The sequence below is a fragment of the Salmo salar genome, chromosome 07 (assembly GCF_965601325.2).
Source record: "Salmo salar chromosome 07, fSalSal1, whole genome shotgun sequence".
In the NCBI taxonomy this organism is placed as follows: Eukaryota; Metazoa; Chordata; class Actinopteri; order Salmoniformes; family Salmonidae; genus Salmo; species Salmo salar.
Genome location: NC_138297.1, coordinates 35,060,001 through 35,083,921, shown reverse-complemented (window position 1 = coordinate 35,083,921; position 23,921 = coordinate 35,060,001). Strand labels below are relative to the sequence as shown.

Genomic DNA, 23,921 nt, shown 5'->3' with positions numbered 1-23,921 from the left:
ATTGTGGCCCTGGTGGCACAAAATGATCAGATGGTCTGACTGCACAGAGATGCTTGGGAAAATGGTCACAGCGGGAGACCAGCATGTGTGTGTTTCAGGGGAAGGGGTTGTATCTGAGCTCCATCAACTTGACATTGGTTAATCAAATCTCCCCATTCTTGCTAAATTTTGCATGCCTTCTCAAACTGCTACAACTGTATATGCATTCGCACATTGAGTTGGGCTCGGAACAACTGTTGAACATCTGAGCTTGTGGTTGTTTGTGGGGGAAGGGTGAGGAGTGTGTATGAGTGTATGTATCCCAGATCTGTTGCTATGGGGCAATGATGTTAGGGACAATATAGGAGGAATCACAAGAATTGCTTGCCAAAATAATAATTGCTTGCCAAAAAAGTAATTGTTGTAATGCCAATCCTGGTTATAGGTAACAATCCTTTGTATGAACTGCTTACATTGTTACACATATTAGTTAATTGTTGAAATAAATTAAGATATGCAAGATTTATTTACAGCACCAGTCAAAAGTTTGGACACCTCATTCCCAGGATTTTTCTTTATTTTGACTATTTTCTACATTGTAAAATAATAGTGAAGACATCAAAACTATGAAATAACACATATGGAATCATGTAGTAACCAAAAATGTTTATATTTTAGATTCTTCAAAGTAGCCACCCTTTGCCTTGATGACAGCTTTGAACACTTTTGGCATTCTCTCAACCAGCTTCATGAGGTATGCATTTCAATTAACAGGTGTGCCTTGTTAAAAGTTAATTTGTAGAATTTCTTTCCTTAATGTGTTTGAGCCAATCAGCCCTATCTTGTCACAATACATCTATCTTCTGTATACAACCCCTATTTGGTAAAATACCATATTAGTCCATATTATGGGAAGAACAGCTCAAAATAAGCAAAGAGAAACGTCAGTCCATCATTACTTTAAGACATGGTCAGTCATCTGGAAAATTTCAAGAACTTTGAAAGTGTCTTAAAGTGCAGTCGCAAAAATCATCAAGCGCTTGAGGAAGCGCTTGAGAAACTGGCTCTCATGAGGACCGCCAGAGGAAAGGTTGACCCACAGTTACCTTTGCTGCAGAGGGCAAGTTCATTAGAGTTAACTGCACCTCAGATTGCAGCCAAATAAATGCTTCACAGAGTTCAAGTAATAGACACATCTCAACATCTACTGTTCAGAGGAGACTGCGTGAATCAGGTCTTCATGGTCAAATTGCTGCAAAGAAACCACTACTAAAGGACACCAATAATAAGAAGAGACTTGCTTGGGCCAAGAAACATGAGCAAGTGTTACGGTGGAAATCTGTCCCTTGCTCTGATGAGTCCAAATTTGAAGATTTTTTTTGTTCCAACCACTGTGTCTTTGTGAGATGCAGAGTAGGTGAACAGATGATCTCTGTATGTGTGGTTCCCACCGTGAAGCATGGAGGAGGTGTGATGGTGTGGGGGTGCTTTGCTCGTGACACTGTCAGTGATTTATTTAGAATTCAAGGCACACTTAACCAGCATGGCTACCACAGCATTCTGCAGTGATACGCCATCCCATCTGGTTTGTGCTTAGTGGGACTATCATTTGTTTTTCAACAGGACAATGACCCAAAACACACCTCCCGGCTGTGTAATTGCTTTTTGACCAAGATGGAGAGTGATGGACCTGGCCCCAAAATCACCCAACCTCAACCCAATTGAGAAGGATTGGGATGAGTTGGACTGCAGAGTGAAGGAAAAGCAGCCAACAAGTGCTCAGCAAATGTGGGAACTCCTTCAAGACTGTTGGAAAAGCATTCCTCATGAAGCTGGTTTAGAGAATGCCAAGTGTGTGCAAAGCTGTCATCAAGGCAAAGGGTGGCTACTTTGAAGAATCTAAAATGTAAAATATATTTTGATTTAACACTTCTTTGGTTACTACATGATTCCATATGTGTTATTTCATAGTTTTGATGTCTTCACTATTATTCTAAAATGTAGAAAATACTACAAATAAAGAAAAACCCTTGAATGAGTAGGTGTGTCCAAACCTTTGACTGGTACTGTAGTTTTATCTAAAAATAACTTTTTTAAATGTTTCACTATTTTTATGAAATTCCCTGAGGAGGATGGTCCTCCCCATCCTCCTCTGAGGAGCCTCCACTGCTCTAGAGACATTGCGCATTGTGGGCATTGAGTACAAACAAAATGGAATTCAATTAATTTAACGGATGTCGGACATTTAAAAAAAAAAAAAAATAAATAAATAAACATTTTGGTTAATCGCTCATTAACCAGTAATGACATTCATGAGACAAGGGCGGTGGCCAGTTGGAGCCCTATTCTCACACACAATCAGTTCGCTGAGACAATGGATTATCTTTAGGAGAGATGTGAGAGAGAAACCGATAGTTTTTTTAAAGTGAATTAATAATGTTTATTTTGCTTATTTTGCATTATGGTTTGCATATTATAACAAACTGTCAGCTGTAAGCTGACACGAAAAGAGAGGGGAGTAGAATAGTATAGGTAGGTCGGCCATCAGGGAGACAGTCAGAACTGTGCACTAGGCCTATCTATCGGCAATCAAAAGCTGTATATCGCAATGGAATGCTGTATCTCGCAATTTCTTGGCTTGCATTGCCTCGCAACTTCAGTAAATCAGGGCCTGTTATCAATGAATAGGCTAGGATATTGAGATGAGCGAGATGCAACACTTCGCACTCGCACAGTATCTGCACGTGTGCACAGGTTCGCTTCCAGTAATCACATCGTGGTAGCCAGGGCACCAAAACAGCAGAAAAGTTGAGCCTTGCTCTTAGATGTTGCGGAAATTAACCCACTATGCTGTTGACTTACTGCATCTGCGTCATAATTTTGGGGCGGGATTGTTCTTAACGTTAACAATCCCATTTTCGATTAACATTTAGACCCCTACCGTGCAATACTACCATATTCCCTAAATGGGCCTTGTTCAAATGGAATACACTGTAATGGGAATATTGTAGCATTTGGGATGCAGCTCTAGTGAATTATCTGAAAGTGAAATGTCTATCATAGATAGATAGGCTTCTGAATGTTCTTTATGATTAAAGAGATGAAGGGAGAGACAGAGGGAATGACATGATGAGTGAATAAGTTAGGAAGGAGGGAGGGAGAAAAGAGTTTGTTAAAGAGTTACACCACCCACTGAATCAAACCATTAGTCTCACAGAGGGGTGAGAAATGTAGAGGAAGGGAGGGTGGAAATGGAAGAAACCTGCCACTGTTTGTCTAAGCGAGTCACACCACTTAGTGAAACACAGTGTTAACATGAGAGAGGGAGAGATGAATGGAGACGGAAGGAGTGGTTGAGCCAGAGGGGAAAAGAAAGAGAGAGAAAGGTCATAGGTCAAACTCAGACGTGAAGTGAAGCATTTTGGGATTGACATAAGTATTCTGCTTCTCACCACTCCTCTGTTCCCCCTCCTCATCCCTCTCTTTCTCACGGTCTCTTTCTTTAGTTTATTTAGTAAATATTTTCTTAACTCTATTATCTTAACTGTATTGTTGGTTAAGGGATTGTAAAGTAAGCATTTCACGGTAAGGTCTACACCTGTTGTATTCAACACATGTGAAAAATAACATTTGGTTTCCTGTACCCGCTCTCTTTATCCTTACTTGTGCTCTATATCTCTCTCTCCCTCCCTGTCTTTTTCTCTTTTCATTCTCTCTGTCTATCTCCTTCTCTGTGTCATTTCTTTCCCTACCCTAGTTGTCATTCTCACGGTCTCTGTCTTCCTCTCCTCATTCCCTCTTGCTCTTTTTCTTTACCACTTTGACTTCTTTCCCTCTCCATCTCTCTTTCCCTCTCCTTCTCTTTTGCTTAATGATTTTCCTGTCATCCCTTCCCCTCTACCCCATTTCCTCTCCTCACCAGAGTCCAAAGGTTATTGACTGTCATCAACCTTTGTTGCCAAAGCAGCCACACACACACCACAGTCTGGTTGTCCCTGTATAATGACTGGTTTATTAGAGGTGCTGAAAACCCAGACTTCACCTTTATAGTGAACATAATGAAAACATTCTGCCCCTCTCTCCCCTGTCCCCTCCCCTCTTTTCCTCTCTCTACCGCTCTTCTCTCATCCTCTTTTTCTTTGGTATTATTCTCACTGAATAGAGTTATCTGGACAAAATTTCAATTTACATACACGTTTCAATTCCCATTAGCGACTAGAATATCACGAGCCGAGAGAGGGTTCAGTTAACAATTTTCCTTGGCAGCTAAAAAGTACTGTAGCCACTTGCCAAGTGGCTAAGCATTGCAAACTATTTTACTATCTAGCTAGCTGCTAGCTAAAGTTAAGCAAGCAACTCTTCATGCATCAACCATATTATACAGTTAATTATTGCTACAAAACCATATTACACTCTTGAATAATGCAACAATTCACAAGCATGTGCAGACAATTAAAGGGTTTATTTTCTCATCTGTACACTCATTACATTTTAGATTCACGACAAAAGCACAGCGTTACTGCTAGTTAAAGCTAACAACAGGCCTTCATCAAGTAACGTTAGCCTATCAAAGAATTAACAATTATCCTGCTAATACGAATATAAAAATACAGTAGGCCTACCTTACAACATTATAGTAAACCATGCTTAATTTTTATCAATATCATGCAAATCAGGCTACATGTGGTAAAAGGAATTTGCAACTGAAAACGTGGGTAAATTCACTGAGAAGTTGAGCTGTTATATATGGAAGCCCATTCCTGCCGAAAATAAAATAACTCTATTATGTTTTTTCATTTGAAGCATCTTGTGGCGATTTTCATCTCTTCATGTTGGAAATCAGAGATCAGCACAGCAGGGCTGCCTGCAAACGTGTGGGCGATCTGGCATTTGCCCCAGCACTTTTGGTTAGGTTTAATAAAATATATTGCATATTTTATCTTTTATTTAACTAGGCAAGTCAGTTAAGAACAAATTCTTATTTTCAGTGACAGCCTAGGAACAGTGGGTTAACTGCCTTGTTCAGGGGCAGAACGACAGATTTTTACCTTTTCAGCTCGGGGATTCGATCTTGCAACCTTTCGGTTACTAGTCCAACGCTATAACCACTAGGCTACCTGCCTCCCCATTAAAAAAAAGTTGTTTATACTGATTTTATCCTCCTTAGGGCCAGGACGTTTTCCAGGAGTTTATTATTTTGTTTTATCATATAACCTATCATATAGTCCCACTGTAGCCCACTGTAGCTCAGTTGGTAGAGCATGGCGCTTGCAACGCCAGGGTTGTGGGTTCGATTCCCATGGGGGACCAGTATTTAAAATGTAATAAAATGTATGCACTCTACTGTAAGTCGCTCTGGATAAGAGCGTCTGCTAAATGATGTAATTATAGGTTCATGCTCTACAACATTCGCAGAGTACGACCCTGTTGCAGGTCCTAATCCAGGCACTTGTCATCTCCCGTCTGGATTACTGCAACTCGCTGTTGGCCGGGCTCCCTGCCTGTGCCATTAAACCCCTACAACTCATCCAGAACGCTGCAGCCCGTCTGGTGTTCAACCTTCCCAAGTTCTCTCACGTCACCCTGCTCCTCCGCACATTCCACTGGCTTCCAGTTGAAGCTCGCATCTGCTACAAGATCATGGTGCTTGCCTACGGAGCTGTGAGGGGAACGGCACCTCCATACCTTCGGGCTCTGATCAGTCCCTACACCCAAACAAGGACACTGCGTTCATCCACCTCTGGCCTGCTGGCCCCCCTACCTCTGCGGAAGCACAGTTCCTGCTCAGCCCAGTCAAAACTGTTCGCTGCTCTGGCACCCCAATGGTGGAACAAGCTCCCTCACGATGCCAGGACAGCGGAGTCAATCACCACCTTCCGGAGACACCTGAAACCCCACAACTTTAAGGAATACCTGGGATAGGATAAAGTAATCCTTCTACCCCCCCCCCCCAAAAAAAGATATAGATGTACTATTGTAAAGTGGTTGTTCCACTGGATATCATAAGGTGAATGCAACAATTTGTAAGTCGCTCTGGATAAGAGCGTCTGCTAAATTACGTAAATGTAAAATGTAAATGTAACCTAATTAGAAAAATCTGGTCCCATCATAGCCCATATAAAACCGTTTTTTACAGCTGATTTATTACTATTTCATACTCAGAGTTTTACCTGGTTAGGTTAGTCTACCAGATCAGGAACTCTTGGCCCCAGGAAAACAATTTCCCCTCTACCACTCTGGGACCTGTGAAATCACCGCACAATGTTACAAATGAAAAAACGTATTGTATTTGTATGATCTACTATCTCAAAATGTTGACTGATGTAGTTTGACTTGCGTATCTCACTGTTGACTTACATATGTCAAAATGTTTTGATAGTATCGACATAAAAAAAGAAGCCACAAGATGCTTCAAATGAAAAAGCATATGTATGACCTACAGTGGGGGAAAAAAGTATTTGATCCCCTGCTTATTTTGTACGTTTGCCCACTGACAAAGGATCAGTCCATAATTTTAATGGTAGGTTTATTTGAACAGTGAGAGACAGAATAACAACCAAAAAATCCCGAAAAACACGTCAGAAATGTTATAAATTGATTTGCATTTTAATGAGGGAAATAAGTATTTGACCCCCTCTCAATCAGAAAGATTTCTGGCTCCCAGGTGTCTTTTATACAGGTAACGAGCTAAGATTAGGAGCACACTCTTAAAGGGAGTGCTCCTAACCGCAGCTTGTTACCTGTAAAAAAGACACCTGTTCACAGAAGCAATTAATCAATCAGATTCCAAACTCTCCACCATGGCCAAGACCAAAGAGCTCTCCAAGGATGTCAGGGACAAGATTGTAGACCTACACAAGGCTGGAATGTGCTACAAGACCATCGCCAAGCAGCTTGGTGAGAAGGTGACAACATTTGGTGCGATTATTCGCAAATGGAAGAAACACAAAAGAACTGTCAATATCCCTTGGCATGGGGCTCCATGCAAGATCTCACCTCGTGGAGTTGCAATGATCATGAGAACGGTGAGGAATCAGCCCAGAACTACACGGGAGGATCTTGTCAATGATCTCAAGGCAGCTGGGACCATAGTCACCAAGAAAACAATTGGTAACACACTACGCCGTGAAGGACTGAAATCCTGCAGCGCCCGCAAGGTCCCCCTGCTCAAGAATACATATACATGCCCATCTGAAGTTTGCCAATGAACATCTGAATGACTCAGAGGACAACTGGTGAAAGTGTTGTGGTCAGATGAGACCAAAATGGAGCTCTTTGGCATCAACTCAACTCGCCGTGTTTGGAGGAGGAGGAATGCTGCCTATGACCCCAAGAACACCATCTCCACCGTCAAACATGGAGGTTTATTGCTTTGGGGGGTGTTTTTCTGCTAAGGGGACAGGACAACTTCACCGCATGAAAGGGACGATGGACGGGGCCATGTACCGTCAAATCTTGGGTGAGAACCTCCTTCCCTCAGCCAGGGCATTGAAAATGGGTTGTGGATGGGTATTCCAGCATGACAATTACCCAAAACACACGGCCAAGGCAACAAAGGAGTGGCTCAAGAAGAAGCTCATTAAGGTCCTGGAGTGGCCTAGCCAGTCTCCAGACCTTAATCCCATAGAAAATCTGTGGAGGGAGCTGAAGGTTCGAGTTGCCAAACGTCAGCCTCAACCTTAATGACTTGGAGAAGATCTGCAAAGAGGAGTGGGACAAAATCCCTCCTGAGATGTGTGCAAACCTGGTGGCCAACTACAAGAAACGTCTGACCTCTGTGATTGCCAACAAGGGTTTTGCCACCAAGTACTAAGTCATGTTTTGCAGAGGGGTCAAATACTTATTTCCCTCATTAAAATGCAAATAATTTTATAACATTTTTGACATTTGTTTTTCTGGATTTTTTTCTTGTTATTCTGTCTCTCACTGTTCAAATAAACCTATTAAAATTATAGACTGATCATTTCTTTGTAAGTGGGCAAACGTACAAAATCAGCAGGGGATCAAATACTTTTTTCCCCCACTGTATATGTATTTTATTTTCGGCGGGAATGGGCTTCCATAGTTTTTTCCGTGGCTCAGTGCAGCCGCCAGATGACAGTTACTGTTACAATTTCAGAATGTAACAGGCTGTTACTGCAATTTCAGGTAAAACCTCAATAAAACAATCTCAAATATAAGGGAATTCAGGAGAATGTTTATACATTTCAGCTGTTTCAAAAACATTGCTCTGTTATTACCATTTACAGTGCCTTCAGAAAGTATTCACACCCCTTGACTTTCTCCACATTTTGTTGATATAGACTAATTTTAAATGTATTAAATTGAGAATTTGTGTCACTGGCCTACACACAATACCCCATAATGTCAGTGGAACTATGTTTTTTGACATTTTTACAAATGAATTAAAAATAAAAAGCTGAAATGTCTTGTGTCAATTAGTATTCAGCCCCTTTGCTATGGCAAGCCTAAATAAGTTAATGTGTAAAAATGTGCTAAACTCACATAAATTGCATGCACTCTGTGTTTCAACATGGTGAATTTATCAATTACACTTTGGATGGTGTATCAATACACCAAGTCACTACAAAGATACAGGCGTCCTTCCTAGAGGTCGACCGATTAATCGGAATGGCCGATTTAATTAGGGCCGATTTCAAGTTTTCATAACAATCGGTAATCGCCATTTTTGGACACCGATCGTGGCCGATTACATTGCACTCCACGAGGAGACTGCGTGGCAGGCTGACTACCTGTTATGCGCGTGCAGCAAGGAGCAAAGGTAAGGTGCTAGCTAGCATTAAACGTATCTTATAAAAAACAATCAATCTTAACATAATCACTAGCTAACTACACATGGTTGATGATATTACTAGTTTATCTAGCTTGTCCTGCGTTGCATATAATCAATGCGGTGCCTGTTAATTTATCATTGAATCATAGCCTACTTCGCCAAACGTGTGATTTAACAAGCGCATTCGCGAAAAAAGCACTGTCGTTGCACGAATGTACCTAACCATAAACATCAACGCCTTTCTTAAAATCAATACACAAGTATATATTTTTAAACCTGCATATTTAGTTAATATTGCCTGCTAACATGAATTTCTTTTAACTAGGGAAATTGTGTCACTTCTCTTGCGTTCTGTGCAACAGAGTCAGGGTATATGCAGCAGTTTGGGCCGCCTGGCTTGTTGCGAACTGTGTGAAGACTATTTCTTCCTAACATAGACAGCCAACTACGCCAAACGGGGGATGATTTAACAAAAGCGCATTTGCGAAAAAAGCACAATCGTTGCACGAATGTACCTAACCATAAACATCAATGCCTTTCTTAAAATCAATACACAGAAGTATATTTTTTTAAACCTGCATATTTAGTTAAAAGAAATTCATGTTAGCAGGCAATATTAACTAGGGAAATTGTGTCACTTCTCTTGGGTTCATTGCACGCAGAGTCAGGCTATATACAACAGTTTGGGCCACCTGGCTCGTTGTGAACTAATTTGCCAGAATTTTACGTAATTATGACATAAAATTGAAGGTTGTGCAATGTAACAGGAATATTTAGACTTATGGATGCCACCCGTTAGATGAAATACGGAACGGTTCCGTATTTCACTGAAAGAATAAACGTTTTGTTTTCGAAATGATAGTTTCTGGATTTGACCATATTAATGACCTAAGGCTCGTATTTATGTGTGTTATTATGTTATAATTAAGTAAATGATTTGATATTTGATAGAGCAGTCTGACTGAGCGGTGGTAGGCAGCAGCAGGCTCGTAAGCATTCATTCAAACGGCACTTTCATTCAAACGGCACTATCAACTCCCGAGATTAGGCTGGTGTAACCGATGTGAAATAGCTAGCTAGTTAGCGGTGTGCGCGCTAATAGCGTTTCAATCGGTGACGTCACTCCATCTGAGACCTTGAAGTAGTTGCCACGGCTTTTGTGGAGCGATGGGTAACAGTGCTTCGAGGGTGACTATTGTCGATGTGTTCCTGGTTCGAGCCCAGGTGGGGCGAAGAGAGGGACAGAAGCTATACTGTTACTGGCAATACTAAAGTGCCAATAAGAACATCCAAATAGACAAAGGTATATGAAATACAAATGGTATAGAGCGAAATAGTCCTATAATTCCTATAATAATTACAACCTAAAACTTCTTACCTGGGAACATTGAAGACTCATGTTAAAAGGAACCACCAGCTTTCATATGTTCTCATGTTCTGAGCAAGGAACTTAAACGTTAGCTTTTTTACATGGCACATATTGCACTTTTACTTTCTTCTCCAACACTTTGTTTTTGCATTTTTTTAAACCAAATTGAACATGTTTCATTATTTATTTGAGGCTAAATTGATTTTATTGATGTATTATATTAACTTAAAATAAAAGTGTTAATTCAGTATTGTTGTAATTGTCATAAATAATTGTAAAGAAATTGGCCGATTAATCGGCATCGGCTTTTTTTTGGTCCTCCAATAATCAGTATCGGTATCGGCGTTGAAAAATCACAATTGGTCGACCTCCTAGTCCTTCCTAACACAATTGGCGGAGAGGAAGGAACACCGCCCAGGGATTTCATCATGTGGCCAATGTTGACTTTAAAACATTGATAGGAGAAAACTGAGGATGGATCTACAGCATTGTAGTTATTATAAAGTACTTACCTAATTAACAAAGTGAAAAGAAGGAAGCCTGTACATAATAAAATATTTCCAAAAATGCATTCTGTTTGCAACAAGGCACTAAAGTAATACTGCAAGAAATGTAGAAAATAAATGAACTTTTTGTCCTCAATACAAAGCGCTATGTTGGGGCAAATCCAACACACATCACTGAGTACCGCTTTTCATATTTTCAAGCATGGTGGTGGATGCATCATGTTATGAGTAAGCTTGTCATCGGCAAGGACAAGGGAGTTTTTGGGGGGAGATACAAATTAATGGAATAGAGTTAAGCACAGTCAAAATCCTAGAGGAAAACCTGGTTCAGTCTGCTTTCCAACAGACACTTGGAGCCAAATTCACCTTTCAGCAGGACAATAACCTAAAACACATGGCCAAATATACATACACTGGAGTTGCTTACCAAGACAAAATTTGAATGTTCCGGAGTGGCCTAGTTACAGTTTTTACTTAAATCAGCTAAAAAAGAAATGATCAACAACCAACTTGACAGAGCTTAAATAATTTCTTTAAAGAATAATGTGCAAATATTGTACAATCCAGGTGTGCAAAGCTCTTAGAGACTTACCCAGAATGACTCACAGCTGTAATCGCTGCCAAAGGTGATTCTAACATTTATTGACTCAGGTGGTTGAATACTTATGTAATCAAGATATATTAGTGTTTTATTTTTCATAATCTTTTTTGACAAATGTTTGAATTTGTCTTCCATTTTGACATTAGAGAGAATTTTGTGTAGAACGTTGACAAAAACTGACGATTAAATACATTTTAATCCCACAACAAAATGTGGAAAAAGTCAATGGGTGTGAATACTTTCTGAAGGAACTCAACGAGACAATTCTGTTCACAGTGCCCTGCTTGGAGGGGGCAATTGTGGTTAGACAGATGATCACCAACGAAGCGTTTAGGCAAAACACAACAGGCTGTTCTACATGCAAATTGTGTGTGTGTTTGTGTGTTTGTAAGATAGTGGAAAGTAAAACATCCATTTACGGTAAATGGGTACGGATGAGACAGAGCGATAGAGAAAAAGAGATGGCTGAGATTACTGCTTTTTCTTTTATGTTGTTTTTCCACAGTAGAGTATTCCTTAAATGTATAGCAGAGTAGTTAGCGCTAGACCTAAGGTCAGTTTTATGTTTGCCCTTAATCATGAAAATGTTGTTTATGATATGGTTTAGCTGATCCTAGATCTGTGCCTATAGGTAACTCTGATTTAAGAATGATAAATTACTGGGAGCTCATATTTGATTACTTATCAAAAGCTTTTGATCGAGTTATAGCCCCACATCCACTGATCTGTCTTTTTTTGCAGTTGATGGAAATAACCTGGATGGGAAGGCTGTCTCTCTCTGTACTCTGTTAGCCAAACGGCTCATATTGCAAATTTGGAAATTGGAAACTGCACATACCTTTTGAGATGTTTTTACAGTATTTAAATAATGTAATGCATATAGAAAAGTTTTGATACAATACCTTCAATAGAAGTCCAAAATGTAACAAAATATGGCAGCTGATACTTGATAAATGGTTCAGTAAGGACTAGTCCCCCTTCACAATTGTGATAATGATCTGTTGCTACGCTGTGCTGTACTTCAATCAATATTTATTTTTGTTATAATTACATTGCTTGTAATGACTGTGCACTGTCTTCTTATAATATGTACCACCTAGTGGTACACCACCTTTTCTTAGCTTTTTTTGTATATGTGAGTAAAATATGGAATCCATAGCGGTGAAACTGCCATGTTCACTTGCGATATTATAAGCACAAAGATGTTACAAACAAGGAACACTGTTTTTTTCCCTCTGACATCTTCGCACACGCAATAGAGTAACATATGTGCTACGATTTTATTTTACCACGATGCTAGATGCTCATTTCCTCAACTAAAATGATAACAAATGCACCTGGGGCTTCAGTGTTTTGTTCTCTAATTCTGTGATTTCTTCAACGCTACAGTGAATGTTATTGTTTATCTCTGTTTTTTCGTATTGGAAAATAATAAACAGATTATATTTTTTTTTTAAAGAAGGATAAATTATGCCGTTAAGACAGTAGTTGGGTTTGGTTGTTTGGCAACAAAACCGACGCATGCGCAACTATTGGGCAAAACAAACGGGGCTGGCTTAGATTGTTGACCACATGTAAACTGTATTTAGTCTCTAAAGTTTATTGAAAGCATAAATGCATCTAAAAATACATCGTTACAGTTGTTGTTCAGCTAGCGAGCGAACTTTAGCCATATTAGCATAGATGTGATTTTAGCCATATTAGCATGAAGAAGAACCTGATAAATACTTATTTCCCTCATTAAAATGCAAATCAATTTATAACATTTTTGACATGCGTTTTTCTGGATTTTTGTTGTTGTTATTCTGTCTCCCACTGTTCAAATAAACCTACCATTAAAATTATAGACTGATCATTTCTTTGTCAGTGGGCAAACGTACAAAATCAGCAGGGGGTCAAATACTTTTTTCCCTCACTGTATGTTGTGGCCACCCTCATTCCTCCTCTCCTTTCCTCTCCACTATTCTCCTCTACTCTCCCCCCCTGTCCTCCCTCCTGTAGCTTACCACAGAGCCTAAACTGGAGGTAGGGTGGTTCCATCATAGAAATAATGGAAATAGATCACATAGAACACACCTTGCATCGTCCAATATGGTGTAGGCTTGGGCGGTATACTGGGTAAACCGGGGTATTTTGAAATACAGACAGTATGATTTTCAATACCGTGGGTTTGTGGCGCCCTAAAGCTCGGGGGAATTCGTGACGTGAGAATATACTTATCCTCCTGCAAACTTTAGACCATGCGTACGCACAGTTTCTAGTGGTTGAAGTATTGCATTGCAAGAAGGCAAAAGTAGCGTAGTAGCAGTGGTGGAAAAAGTACCCAACTATCATACTTCAAGATACCTTAATAGAAAATGACACATGTAAAAGTCACCCACTAAAATTCTACTTGAGAAAAAGTTGAAAATTATTTGGTTTAAAATATACTTAAGTATCAAAAGTGAAAGTATAACTAATTTCAAATTCCTTATGTTAAGCAAACCAGATGGCACCATTTTCTTGTTTTTTTATTTTACGGAAAGCCATGGGCACACTCCAACATTCAGACATAATTTACAAACAAAGCATGTGTGTTTAGTGAGTCCGCCAGATCAGAGGCAGTAGGGATGACCAGGGATGTTCGGTTGATAAGTGAGTGATTTTGACTATTTTCCTGTCCTGCTAAGCATTCAAAAAGTAACGAGTATTTTTGGGTGCCAAGGAAAATGTATGGAGTAAAAAGTGCTATATTTTCTTAAGGAATGTAGTGAAGTAAAAGTAGTCAAAACTATAAATAGTAAAGAACAGATAGTACTTTATTTTTACTTAAGTACTTTACACCACTGCCTAGTAGCCTTGTGCAAATTAGGAATATAGGATGACACTCTTATTCATAACAAAAAAAATAACAGGTAGCTAAATATAATAACAAGATGTGATGATTTGCCGTTAGTGAGAAGAGAACATATGTATTTTATCTTTGCATCCTAAAATAATTAGAAATGGGCATCTATTTTCTGTTATTGATTTAATTCCCATGATCATTGCAGAATAAATTCCGCACCTTTCAAGTTTTTGCTCTATGCATCCAAAAGGGAGCCGGTTTATAACATACAGGTGAACCGACAGCTGATATTTTGCATTGAAGTGTGTAGGCTACAACTGTAAGTAGTTGAATGAAAACTAAAACTTTAGTTTTGATTATTTTCCCCGAGTAGAATTTGTAGGCAGTGCAGCATATTTAGGTTCGGGAAAAAGTAAATGCAAAACATTATTGAATTAAAATGATCAGTTTACAGGTCCATAACAATTTGCAATTGTTTTTGTCATTCAGAAACGGTTAGATAAAGCACATTTCAGAAAACATAAAGTTTGCAATTGCTATTTCCTTTAGATAGCCTACTGAGCTACTGTCTTGGCCTAATTCCAATACTTCTAAAATATACAGCAAATAGTCTTTGTAAATTATATCATAAATAGGACTGGTGGAGTTATTTATGTCACACATGCAGTTAACAAAAATATATGGAGATATCTGCTCTTTCCAAAATTACAACCAACTGATTGAAGCAATACTGAAAAAATGGAGGAGGCAAGTGGAAAGGGAGAAGGTAGTGTCGACCCTGTAGTAAAGACCAAAATTGGCTAAAGAAAATTGTGATCAATAATAAAGTATACCAGTTTAATTTAAGGACCACAAATTTGACAGCTGCACCATACAGGTTGCAAAATAGTTGGGAGGAGATTTTTGTAACGATTCCATGACACATGGTTTATGAACTGATACACAAAATGACCCCGGATTCAAAACGTAGAGTTTTTCAATTTGAATTATTATAAAGAATTCTTGCAACCAATAGAATGTTATATAATGTGGATACAACCATCCCAGCTGTGCAGATTTTGCTGTTAAGAGACAGAATCATGAGATCACTTGTTTTGGTAGTCCCCATATGTAACTTGTTTTTGGTCGCAAAAAAAAAAGTCCTAGTCAATCGATCAATATAGTAATAATACTCAGCAAAGGTGTTTATCTTTAATTGACAATCTTTAGAAAGTATGAGAATAGAAAGGTTCAGAACTTTTATGAAACATCACAGCACAGTGGAAAAATATGTGGCAGCTAGAAATCAAACTTGATTGTCTTCAGAGATAGATGAAAGGGGTTGAGGGTAGCTGAAGGCTGGAACTAAAAACAAACAAAAGATAACTACAGTAAAATATACTGTCCGTGAAATGTATGTAGTATGTATAAGCTGGAAGTGAAAGCCTAAATATTATTGTCTATTAGTTTACTCCACTTAGGGGAAGGGTGTTAGGGTTAGGGGAAAATAATAAAGAAGGAAAATATATTTCATTAGTTTACTCCAATTAGGGAAGGGGTGTTAGGGTTAGGGGAAAATAATAAAGAAGGAAAATCTATTTAAAATAATATATATTTACAAACAAAATATACATGGGGGATTGGAAATTATGCAGACAATTACATTGATGGAATCCACAATCTATCTGCAATATTAACGCTAATCTACCCTATACAGCAAATAAGGGCGTTTTTTGTCACCAAAAAAGTTGAGTGTTATTCATGAAGAGTTATAACGCTTGTTCACGCACACACAGTTTTACGACATGACTGATTTAAACTGAACAAAAATATAAACGCAAAATGCAACAATTTCAACGATTTTACTGAGTTACAGTTCATATAAGGAAATCAGTCAATCGAAATCAATTCATTAGGCTCAAATCTATGGATTTCACTTGACTTGGGCAGGCGGCGCAGCCATGGGTTGACCTGAGAGGGCACAGGCCCATCCACTTGGGAGCCAGGGCACCCATTGGGGAGCAAGGCCCAGCCAATCAGAATTTAGTTTTTCCCCCACCAAAGGGCTTTATTACATACAGAAATACTCCTCAGTGTCATCAGCTATCTGGGTGGCTGGTCTCAGACGATCTTGCAGGTGAAGACGCCGGATATGGATGTCCTGGGCTGGCGTGGTTACACATGGTCTGCGCTTGTGAGGCCGGTTGGACGTACTGCCAAATTCTCTAAAACGACGTTGGAGGCGGTTTATGGTAGAGAAATGAACATTAAATTGTCTGGCAAAGTTCTGATGGACATTCCTGCAGTCAGCATGCCAATTGCATGCTTCCTCAAAACTTGAGACATCTGTGGCACTGTGTTATGTGACAAAACTGCACAAAAACTGCATAAAAGTGGCCTTTAATTGTCCACAGCACAAGGTGCACCTGTGTAATGATCATGCTCTTTAATCAGCTTCTTGATATGCCACACCTGTCAAGTCGATGGATTATCTTGCCAAAAGAGAGATACTCACTAACAGGGATGTAAACAAATTTGTTCACAAAATTTGAGAGAAATAAGCTTTATCGGCGTATGGAACATTTCTGGGATCTCTTACTTCAGGTAATGAAACATTGGATCAACACTTTACATGTTGCATTTATGTTTTTGTTCAGTATATAATGAGAAACATGCGCCAAATTTACAAAGCACAACATTTTTGTGCATGCAGTTTTTTCAGTAATAGTTTAAAATGTATGCAGCGTTTATAAATATAACCGTATACCCTGGTATGGTACAGGAATGGTATGAATGTATGAAATCCTAGATACCTCCCAACCCTAATGTGGTTTAGGGTGAAGTTGCCCCTAGATGCTGGCTGATGTTGGGTCAGTCTTGCATTTCCCCACTAATGGTTAAGGTTAGGATTGGGGGAGGGAAACTGATCCTAGATCTGTACCTAGGGGAAACTTCACCCTGGAGTGTTCAATGCAACAAACAATAGAAAATGTCTGACAATATGCCATTTTTATGGGTTTTTTTTCTCTCTTTACCCCTCTCATAGCCAGCATTGGACATAAGACTGAAGGTATGAGACTTGTGTCTGAGACCTGAAGACTTGTGTTAGCTCCCCAGCTAATGCTTATGTTTTAGCTCAGCAGGCTAACAAAGTCTTGTGGCATGCAGGAAACCCAGGTTCGAACCTCGGTTGGTCACGTTGGTCACATGTTGTGCACAGTGTGTATATCTCGGTGTATTAACCTGTGTGTGTGTGTGTGTGTGTGTGTGTGTGTGTGTGTGTGTGTGTGTGTGTGTGTGTGTGTGTGTGTGTGTGTGTGTGTGTGTGTGTGTGTGTGTGTGTGTAGGAGCCCAACAGCAGCCACCCCACGCTGATTACTCTGAAGGTAGACCCAGATGGATTCTTCCTTTACTGGACTGGTGGGGCCAACATGGTAAGTCTATTATTTTCTCTTTCTTACACGGTAATTACTCACTCTCTACATTTTACATTTTAGTCATTTATAGCAGACACTCTTATCCAGAGTGACTTACAGAAATGAGTGCATACGTTTTCCATACTTTTTTGCCCTGGTCCCCATGGCTATGTTCTAACTCTTCCACATCCTCCCTTCTTTAACTTAAACAAAACAATCTCCCACCTTCCCTAACATGGTGGGTCCTAGGCTTAGGCGATATACCCTTTATACTGTATACCAGGGTATTTCAAAATACCGACCGTTAGGGCAGTGACCGTCTTGGAATTTGAGGTTATGGTAATTGGCCAGGTCAATTGGGAGGTGGCGGGGTGGGGGTACCTGGCACGCATAGAAGGCTAAGTAGGCCTACTTCTATGCGTGCCCAGGCCCCCGCCACTCCCCAATTGAAACAAGCCATTCCACTTCGTTATTATCATGACATTTCATTATGATTGTTCAGGTTATTACTTAAATCAACAAATTAAGACATGTCAGCTTGGAGAGGATCTGTTGCTTTTTCGTATTGACAGAACATTAATGGAGTCAAAATAAAGATATAGGCCTATGTCTACCTTGTCCTTGTCTGTTGGCTTTTCTGTATATAATTGTTTTTAATACAGATCCTATTTCGACGCACAAAACCATAAAAAAAAAGTCTGATGGGTTGTCTCCCACTTTTCCGAAATATTCGCATAACGTCACAAATCCTGCTGCTTTTGTCATTTTATGGCAGTGGCATTCATAGCCGCAGGAAGATGTTCTACAGACTCAAAAAATTTACCAGCACTACAGATGGCGATTTAGGTCTGCTAATACAGGACTAGTAAAAATAGTGCACTACTTTAGTGGAACAAACAGTTTTCAACTTTTTTAATGTATTTTTTATTAATATGTATTTATTTATTTTCATACTTCCTGCAGCTATGGTGGCATTGACATTTCTTCTTCAAAGAGAGGATGCCATAATGAGATAAATAATGTAGCCTAAACTACTGAAAACAGGCCTTTTACAGGATTAAATCATCATCAGTAGGCTATAAGATAATGAATAGACAAGGAATGTATAAAGGAGACAGCTATGCTATAGTATGAAGATTAAGTTGACAATCATTCAAATAGAAACAAATACACGCAATGTCCATAGCCTATTTATCAGCAATGCTGATTATAGAGGGGGAGAGTGTTGAATTTTTTTTTACAATACTGTGATGAACTATTATAATAAAAAATTGACATCGTTGACTAACTGTTTGAGGTGAAGAAAAAATTACTGAGAAGCCCAGCTGGGCACTTTCCTACATTTTACATTTGCGAGAAGTCAGCTAGGTAGGCCTACTTCTATGCGTGCCCAGCCCCCCGTGCTCCATCAACATTAACAGAACAGAGAAATCAGACACGCTTATTGCTCACATGCAGTGCGTAAATTATGGTATGAAATAAACCAAAACTATGTTTACACTCTGAGAATGAGAACGGTAAATTTCTTTAATTAATATATCTATTAACAGACATGTAACAAAGTGATAGGTATTAATGGTAAATTGGTAAATTGTGCATTGCGGCCGACACTGTAGACTATAGCGTAGGCTACCATTATACTTCGCGGGGATAGGAGGTCAGCAATTTTTTTTGACTCACCTAGGGCAGCATATTGGCCAGGACTGGGCTTGATCAGCATTGATTAGTCTATAAATTAAGAAAAGATTCCATATCAAATTACACAATGCCAGGTTGGAGAGGATTGGCGCATTGTCCATTTGACACAACACTAGCGCATTATAGGCCTCAGAGCCAGAACATTGTATAACAGAAAGTCCACGCATCTTTTCAGGTCGCTGCAGCTAGCGACTGGAACGAGCTGCAAAAAACACTCAAACTGGACAGTTATATCTCCATCTCTACATTCAGACTCAATCATGGACACTCTTACTGACACTTGTGGCTGCTTCATGTGATGTATTGTTAACTCTTCCTATTTGCCTTTTGTGCTGTTGTCTGTACCCAACAATGTTTTTGTACCATGTTTGTGCTACTACCATGTTGTGTTGCTACCATGTTGTTGTCATGTGTTGCTGCCATGCTGTGTTGTCTTAGGTCTCTCTTTATGTAGTGTTGTGGTGTCTCTTGTAACGATGTGTGTTTTGTCCTACCTTTTTTTTATCCCCCATCCCTGCAAGAGGGCTTTTTCCTTGGTTGGCCGTCATTGTAAATAAGAATTTTTTCTTAACTGACTTGTCTAGTTAAATAAAGGTGAAATAAAAAAAACTCCCGCGGTTATGTAAAGTTTATCTACATGACAATAAAGTTTGTTTATTTATTTTTAATCCTTAAATAAATGTAGGCATTTTTAAAACGGCTTTGATGGTTGTTTTATTTTCATGACGGTCTTCATCCATAACCGATAGTTACACGATTACTCAGTTACCGTCAGATCACCACCGACCGTATGGGGGGGGGGTGCTAGGCCACTGCTTATTATAACTATAAGAAATCTAAGATGTAAATTCAAAATTATCAACTGGGTAGTTTGAGCCCTGAATGCTGATTGGCTGAAAGCCATGGTATATCAGACCGTGTACCATGGGTATGACATGGTACACGCCCCTTGTAAAGCGCCCCTTGTGTGCACATTCGCTAATACCATATACCCCGGTTTGGTACAGAAACGGTATGATGGTATGAAAATCTGTTTACCGCCCAATCCTAGTGGGTCCTCTCTTTTTCTATCTCTCTCTGTCTAGTATGGTGAGTTCTTCCTTCTCTCGCTTTTTTTTGTCTCCCTCTCTTTAACTCTCTCTGTCTAACATGAGTCCTCTCGCTCGCTCTCTCTTTTACACACAGACACAGTCGTGTACAACTAACCTTGCGGGGACACAAAATTCAGTCCCATTCAAAATCCTATTTTCCCTAACACTAACCTTAACCCTAACCCTAAACCTAGCCCCTAACCCTAGCACCTAACCATAACCCTAGCTCCTAACCCTAAACCTAATTCTAACACTAATTTTAACCTTAACCCTAAACCCCCTATAAATAGCATTTGACCTTGTGGGGACTAACAAAATGTTCCCAGTTGGTCAAATTTTTGTTTGTTTGCTATTCTTGTGAGGACTTCTGGTCCCCACAAGTATAGTTAAACATGTCCACACACACACTCACTCTGTCAATTCCTGATGTTGTTGTCCTTCTCTCCTCACCTCATTAGTACAGACAGTTGGGCTGTATCCCAAATTGCACCATATTCCCTATATAGTGCACTAAGTTTCACCAGAACCATGTAGTAAAGTAGTGCACTATAAAGGGGACCATTTCGGACTGAGCCTTAGCCAGTTAGTCATGTGAATGAGGGCATGGATCGAATCAAATTTCAGGCCCCAAATTAAATAAACACTTCCCTCATCCCCCTCTCCCTCTATCAATATCTCTGTCTCTTTCTCCCCCTCTCTCCCCCTTTATCTCTGTCTCCCTGACGCCCTTCTTTCTCTCTCCCTCCTTGTTCTCACTTTCTTTGCCTTTTTCACTCTTTTTTTCACCACACATTTTTGTAGCGCTCCATATCTCAATCTCTTCCTCTACCCTGTCTGTCTGTCTGTCTGTCTGTCTGTCTGTCTGTCTGTCTGTCTGTCTGTCTGTCTGTCTGTCTGTCTCTCTCTGTCTCTCTCTGTCTCTCTGTCTCTCTGTCTCTCTCTGTCTCTGTCTTTCTCTCTCTCCTTCTTCGCTGTGTTTTTACCTCTAAAGGCATTTATGGAATGGCGTGTTAATACTGTGCAGTTAGGGGTGTGTGCGTGTGTTTGCGCGTGTGAGCCCTATCTGTGTTTACTGTGTGTGTGTTCTCTAGTAGGACACAAGGCCAGCCCTAGCCCAAGGGCTATCGTTGACACTGTTTAATGACAGGGTTAGAATGCCCCAGGGAAGGAGAAATGAAGGCTGCATCCCAAATGGCCCCTTATTCCCTAGTTAGTGTACTACTTTTGACCAGGTCCCATAGGGAAATGAAGGCTCTGAGTACCAAATGGCACACTAATCCCTATATAGTGCATTACTTTTGAAACTAGTGCACTTTATAAGGAATAGAGTGCCGTTTGGGACGAAGTCAGTCTAAAAGGACTTATGAGGATAGAACTGTGAAGCTATGAGTGGAATATGCTATTATTAAAATTCATTATTTTTAAAATTAATTAATTAATCTGCTATTATATCTAGATGACATGGCTATAATTGCTACATCCAATAATAATCTAAGTTTTACATATGTCTCTACAATAACCATGACCAGAAGTACAGGAAGGGCAAATTACACGTTCATGAATTCTTCACTTCTCCCAACTATTGTTTAATCTCTCACCCTCTCTTCCCTCTCTCCTTTCTTCTTTTTACTCCTCCAGTCAATATCGTCCCAGTAAGTCACCTTTCCTCTGACTTCTCTCCATCTCTCCTCCCTCCCTCCCTTCCTCTTTTCTTGTTATTGAAAAACTCCTCCACCCTCTATTCTTCTTCTATCCCTCTACCAATCTCTTTCTTATCTTAGGGTCTATTCTCATTGACAAGAATTAAGGAGAATTTTGAGATATTCTCGTGAGGTATCGATTTGAGAGACATTATATGAGTGACATTAAGTCACTCATATAATGACTTTCAGGATTTTGATCAAATTAAGCTAGGTTTGTTATAACTTTAATACGCTAAAACTGTACTTTTATCTTCCTATGAGAGGGGGAAAACGTTAATGTTTGATATGCTTACGTAAGCTGTCTTATTGTCTTGCAAGCTACATTGAGCTAGCTAATGCATCTACGAACGATAAAATAAACAATTTAATTGTCTGCACATGTGAATTGTTGCATTATTCAAGAGTGTAATATGGTTTGGTTGCATTATTCAAGATTGTTGCTAGCTAATATGTTTTAGAGGGAAAGATGCTCACATTGTTGAATAGTTTGCAAGCTTACTGGCTAGTCAGGGGCTACTGTGATACGGTAAATTTGGAGCTGCAGAGCAAGAATGTCACATTGCCAGCCACAATTAAAGGTAAGGCAAGGATGTCATGTAAATTGAAACGTTTATATACGTATTATGTAAATTGTCATCTCGTCACGCTGCCTCTCCTTAAATGTTCGTCAATGAGAATAGCCTCTTCGAGGTAAAGGTTGAGTTAACTGTTTCTATAGAAGAGAAAATTAGCAGGACTCTTCTTTTGTTGTTATTTTCTTCCTCCATCTATCCCCTCACCATTTTTCCTCTCAATCTCCCTTTTTCCTCAGTCTTTGAGGTCGGCGTGGGGTGTTTCTGTCTCTTTATTCTCCCTCGGTCTCTCTTGTGCACACGTGTTCTCTCGCTCGCTCTCCTGCTCTCTGTCGCGCTCTCTCTCTCTTGCTCCCTATACCTCTCTCTCTCACTAATTTCAGACAGAAGATATGCTATATTACCTGTAAAAAATAATAATGCAATGTTTATGAGTCCCTTTAAAACAGCCCCTTATTTACCACTTTCTTTATTTTATATTAGTGGGTAACTGGCACATTTGTGGGGGGTGTTAAACCATAGGAGCTGTTTACATTACAAATTAAGGTGTTAAATGATGGAAGTGTTCATGAATTTACCTGCAAAAAGCAGAGACCAATGTACTATATTTTCGTTACAGGGTCTGAAAATGCAACAATCATGACTAAGTCTTCAGGTGGCTTTAATTTTGGCATGTTTTTTACCCCGGGTAAATGGAAGTAGGCATGGCAAATTAGTGGGATCTTTGTCTGCGTATGAAAGGTTGGATGTTACCATGGTTTACACAGGCATTGTGGGTAGGACACATGTAACAGATGTGATCGTACTTCGTAACTCTCTTGCATTGTGTTTTTAAAGAAAGGACTGTCCAGCCAGCGATCCAAGTTGATTGGTATTTATTCTGATGATAGACACAAGGAAGCACATTGGATATTCAGGACAACAGTATGTTGATGGCTGTAGATTCGTTATTAGCCTGTTTGTATTGAAATTACTGTGAATTAACAGGGAGCTAATGCAACAATTACAATTATGGGAGGTGCAACTCAATGATATGAAGGTGTTCCTAATGTTTTGTATACTCTGTGTGTGTGTGTGTGTGTGTGTGTGTGTGTGTGTGTGTGTGTGTGTGTGTGTGTATGTATGTGTGTATATATATATATATATATACTGAACAAAAATATAAATGCAAAATGTAAAGTGTTGGTCCCATGTTTCAAAAGTTGAAATAAAAGATCCCAGAAATGTTCCATATGCACAAAAAGCTTATCTCTCTCAACTTTTGTGCACAAATTTGTTTACATTCCTGTTAATAAGCATTTCTCCTTTGCCAATATAATCCATCCACCTGACAGGTGTGGCATATCAAGAAGCTGATTAATAAATCTCCTTAGGGCTAGGCCCCTT

At 39.5% G+C, this 23,921-nt stretch overlaps 1 protein-coding gene across 1 annotated transcript in view; it reads left to right on the top strand.

The window, feature by feature from the left end:
• LOC100196045 (phospholipase C, beta 3 (phosphatidylinositol-specific)) overlaps positions 1-23,921 on the top strand; it is a 47,471-nt gene that overhangs the window by 7,228 nt on the left and 16,322 nt on the right. Inside the window, 1 exon segment of the mRNA NM_001141074.1 lies at positions 17,403-17,489. Coding sequence (NP_001134546.1) covers positions 17,403-17,489 — 87 coding nt within the window.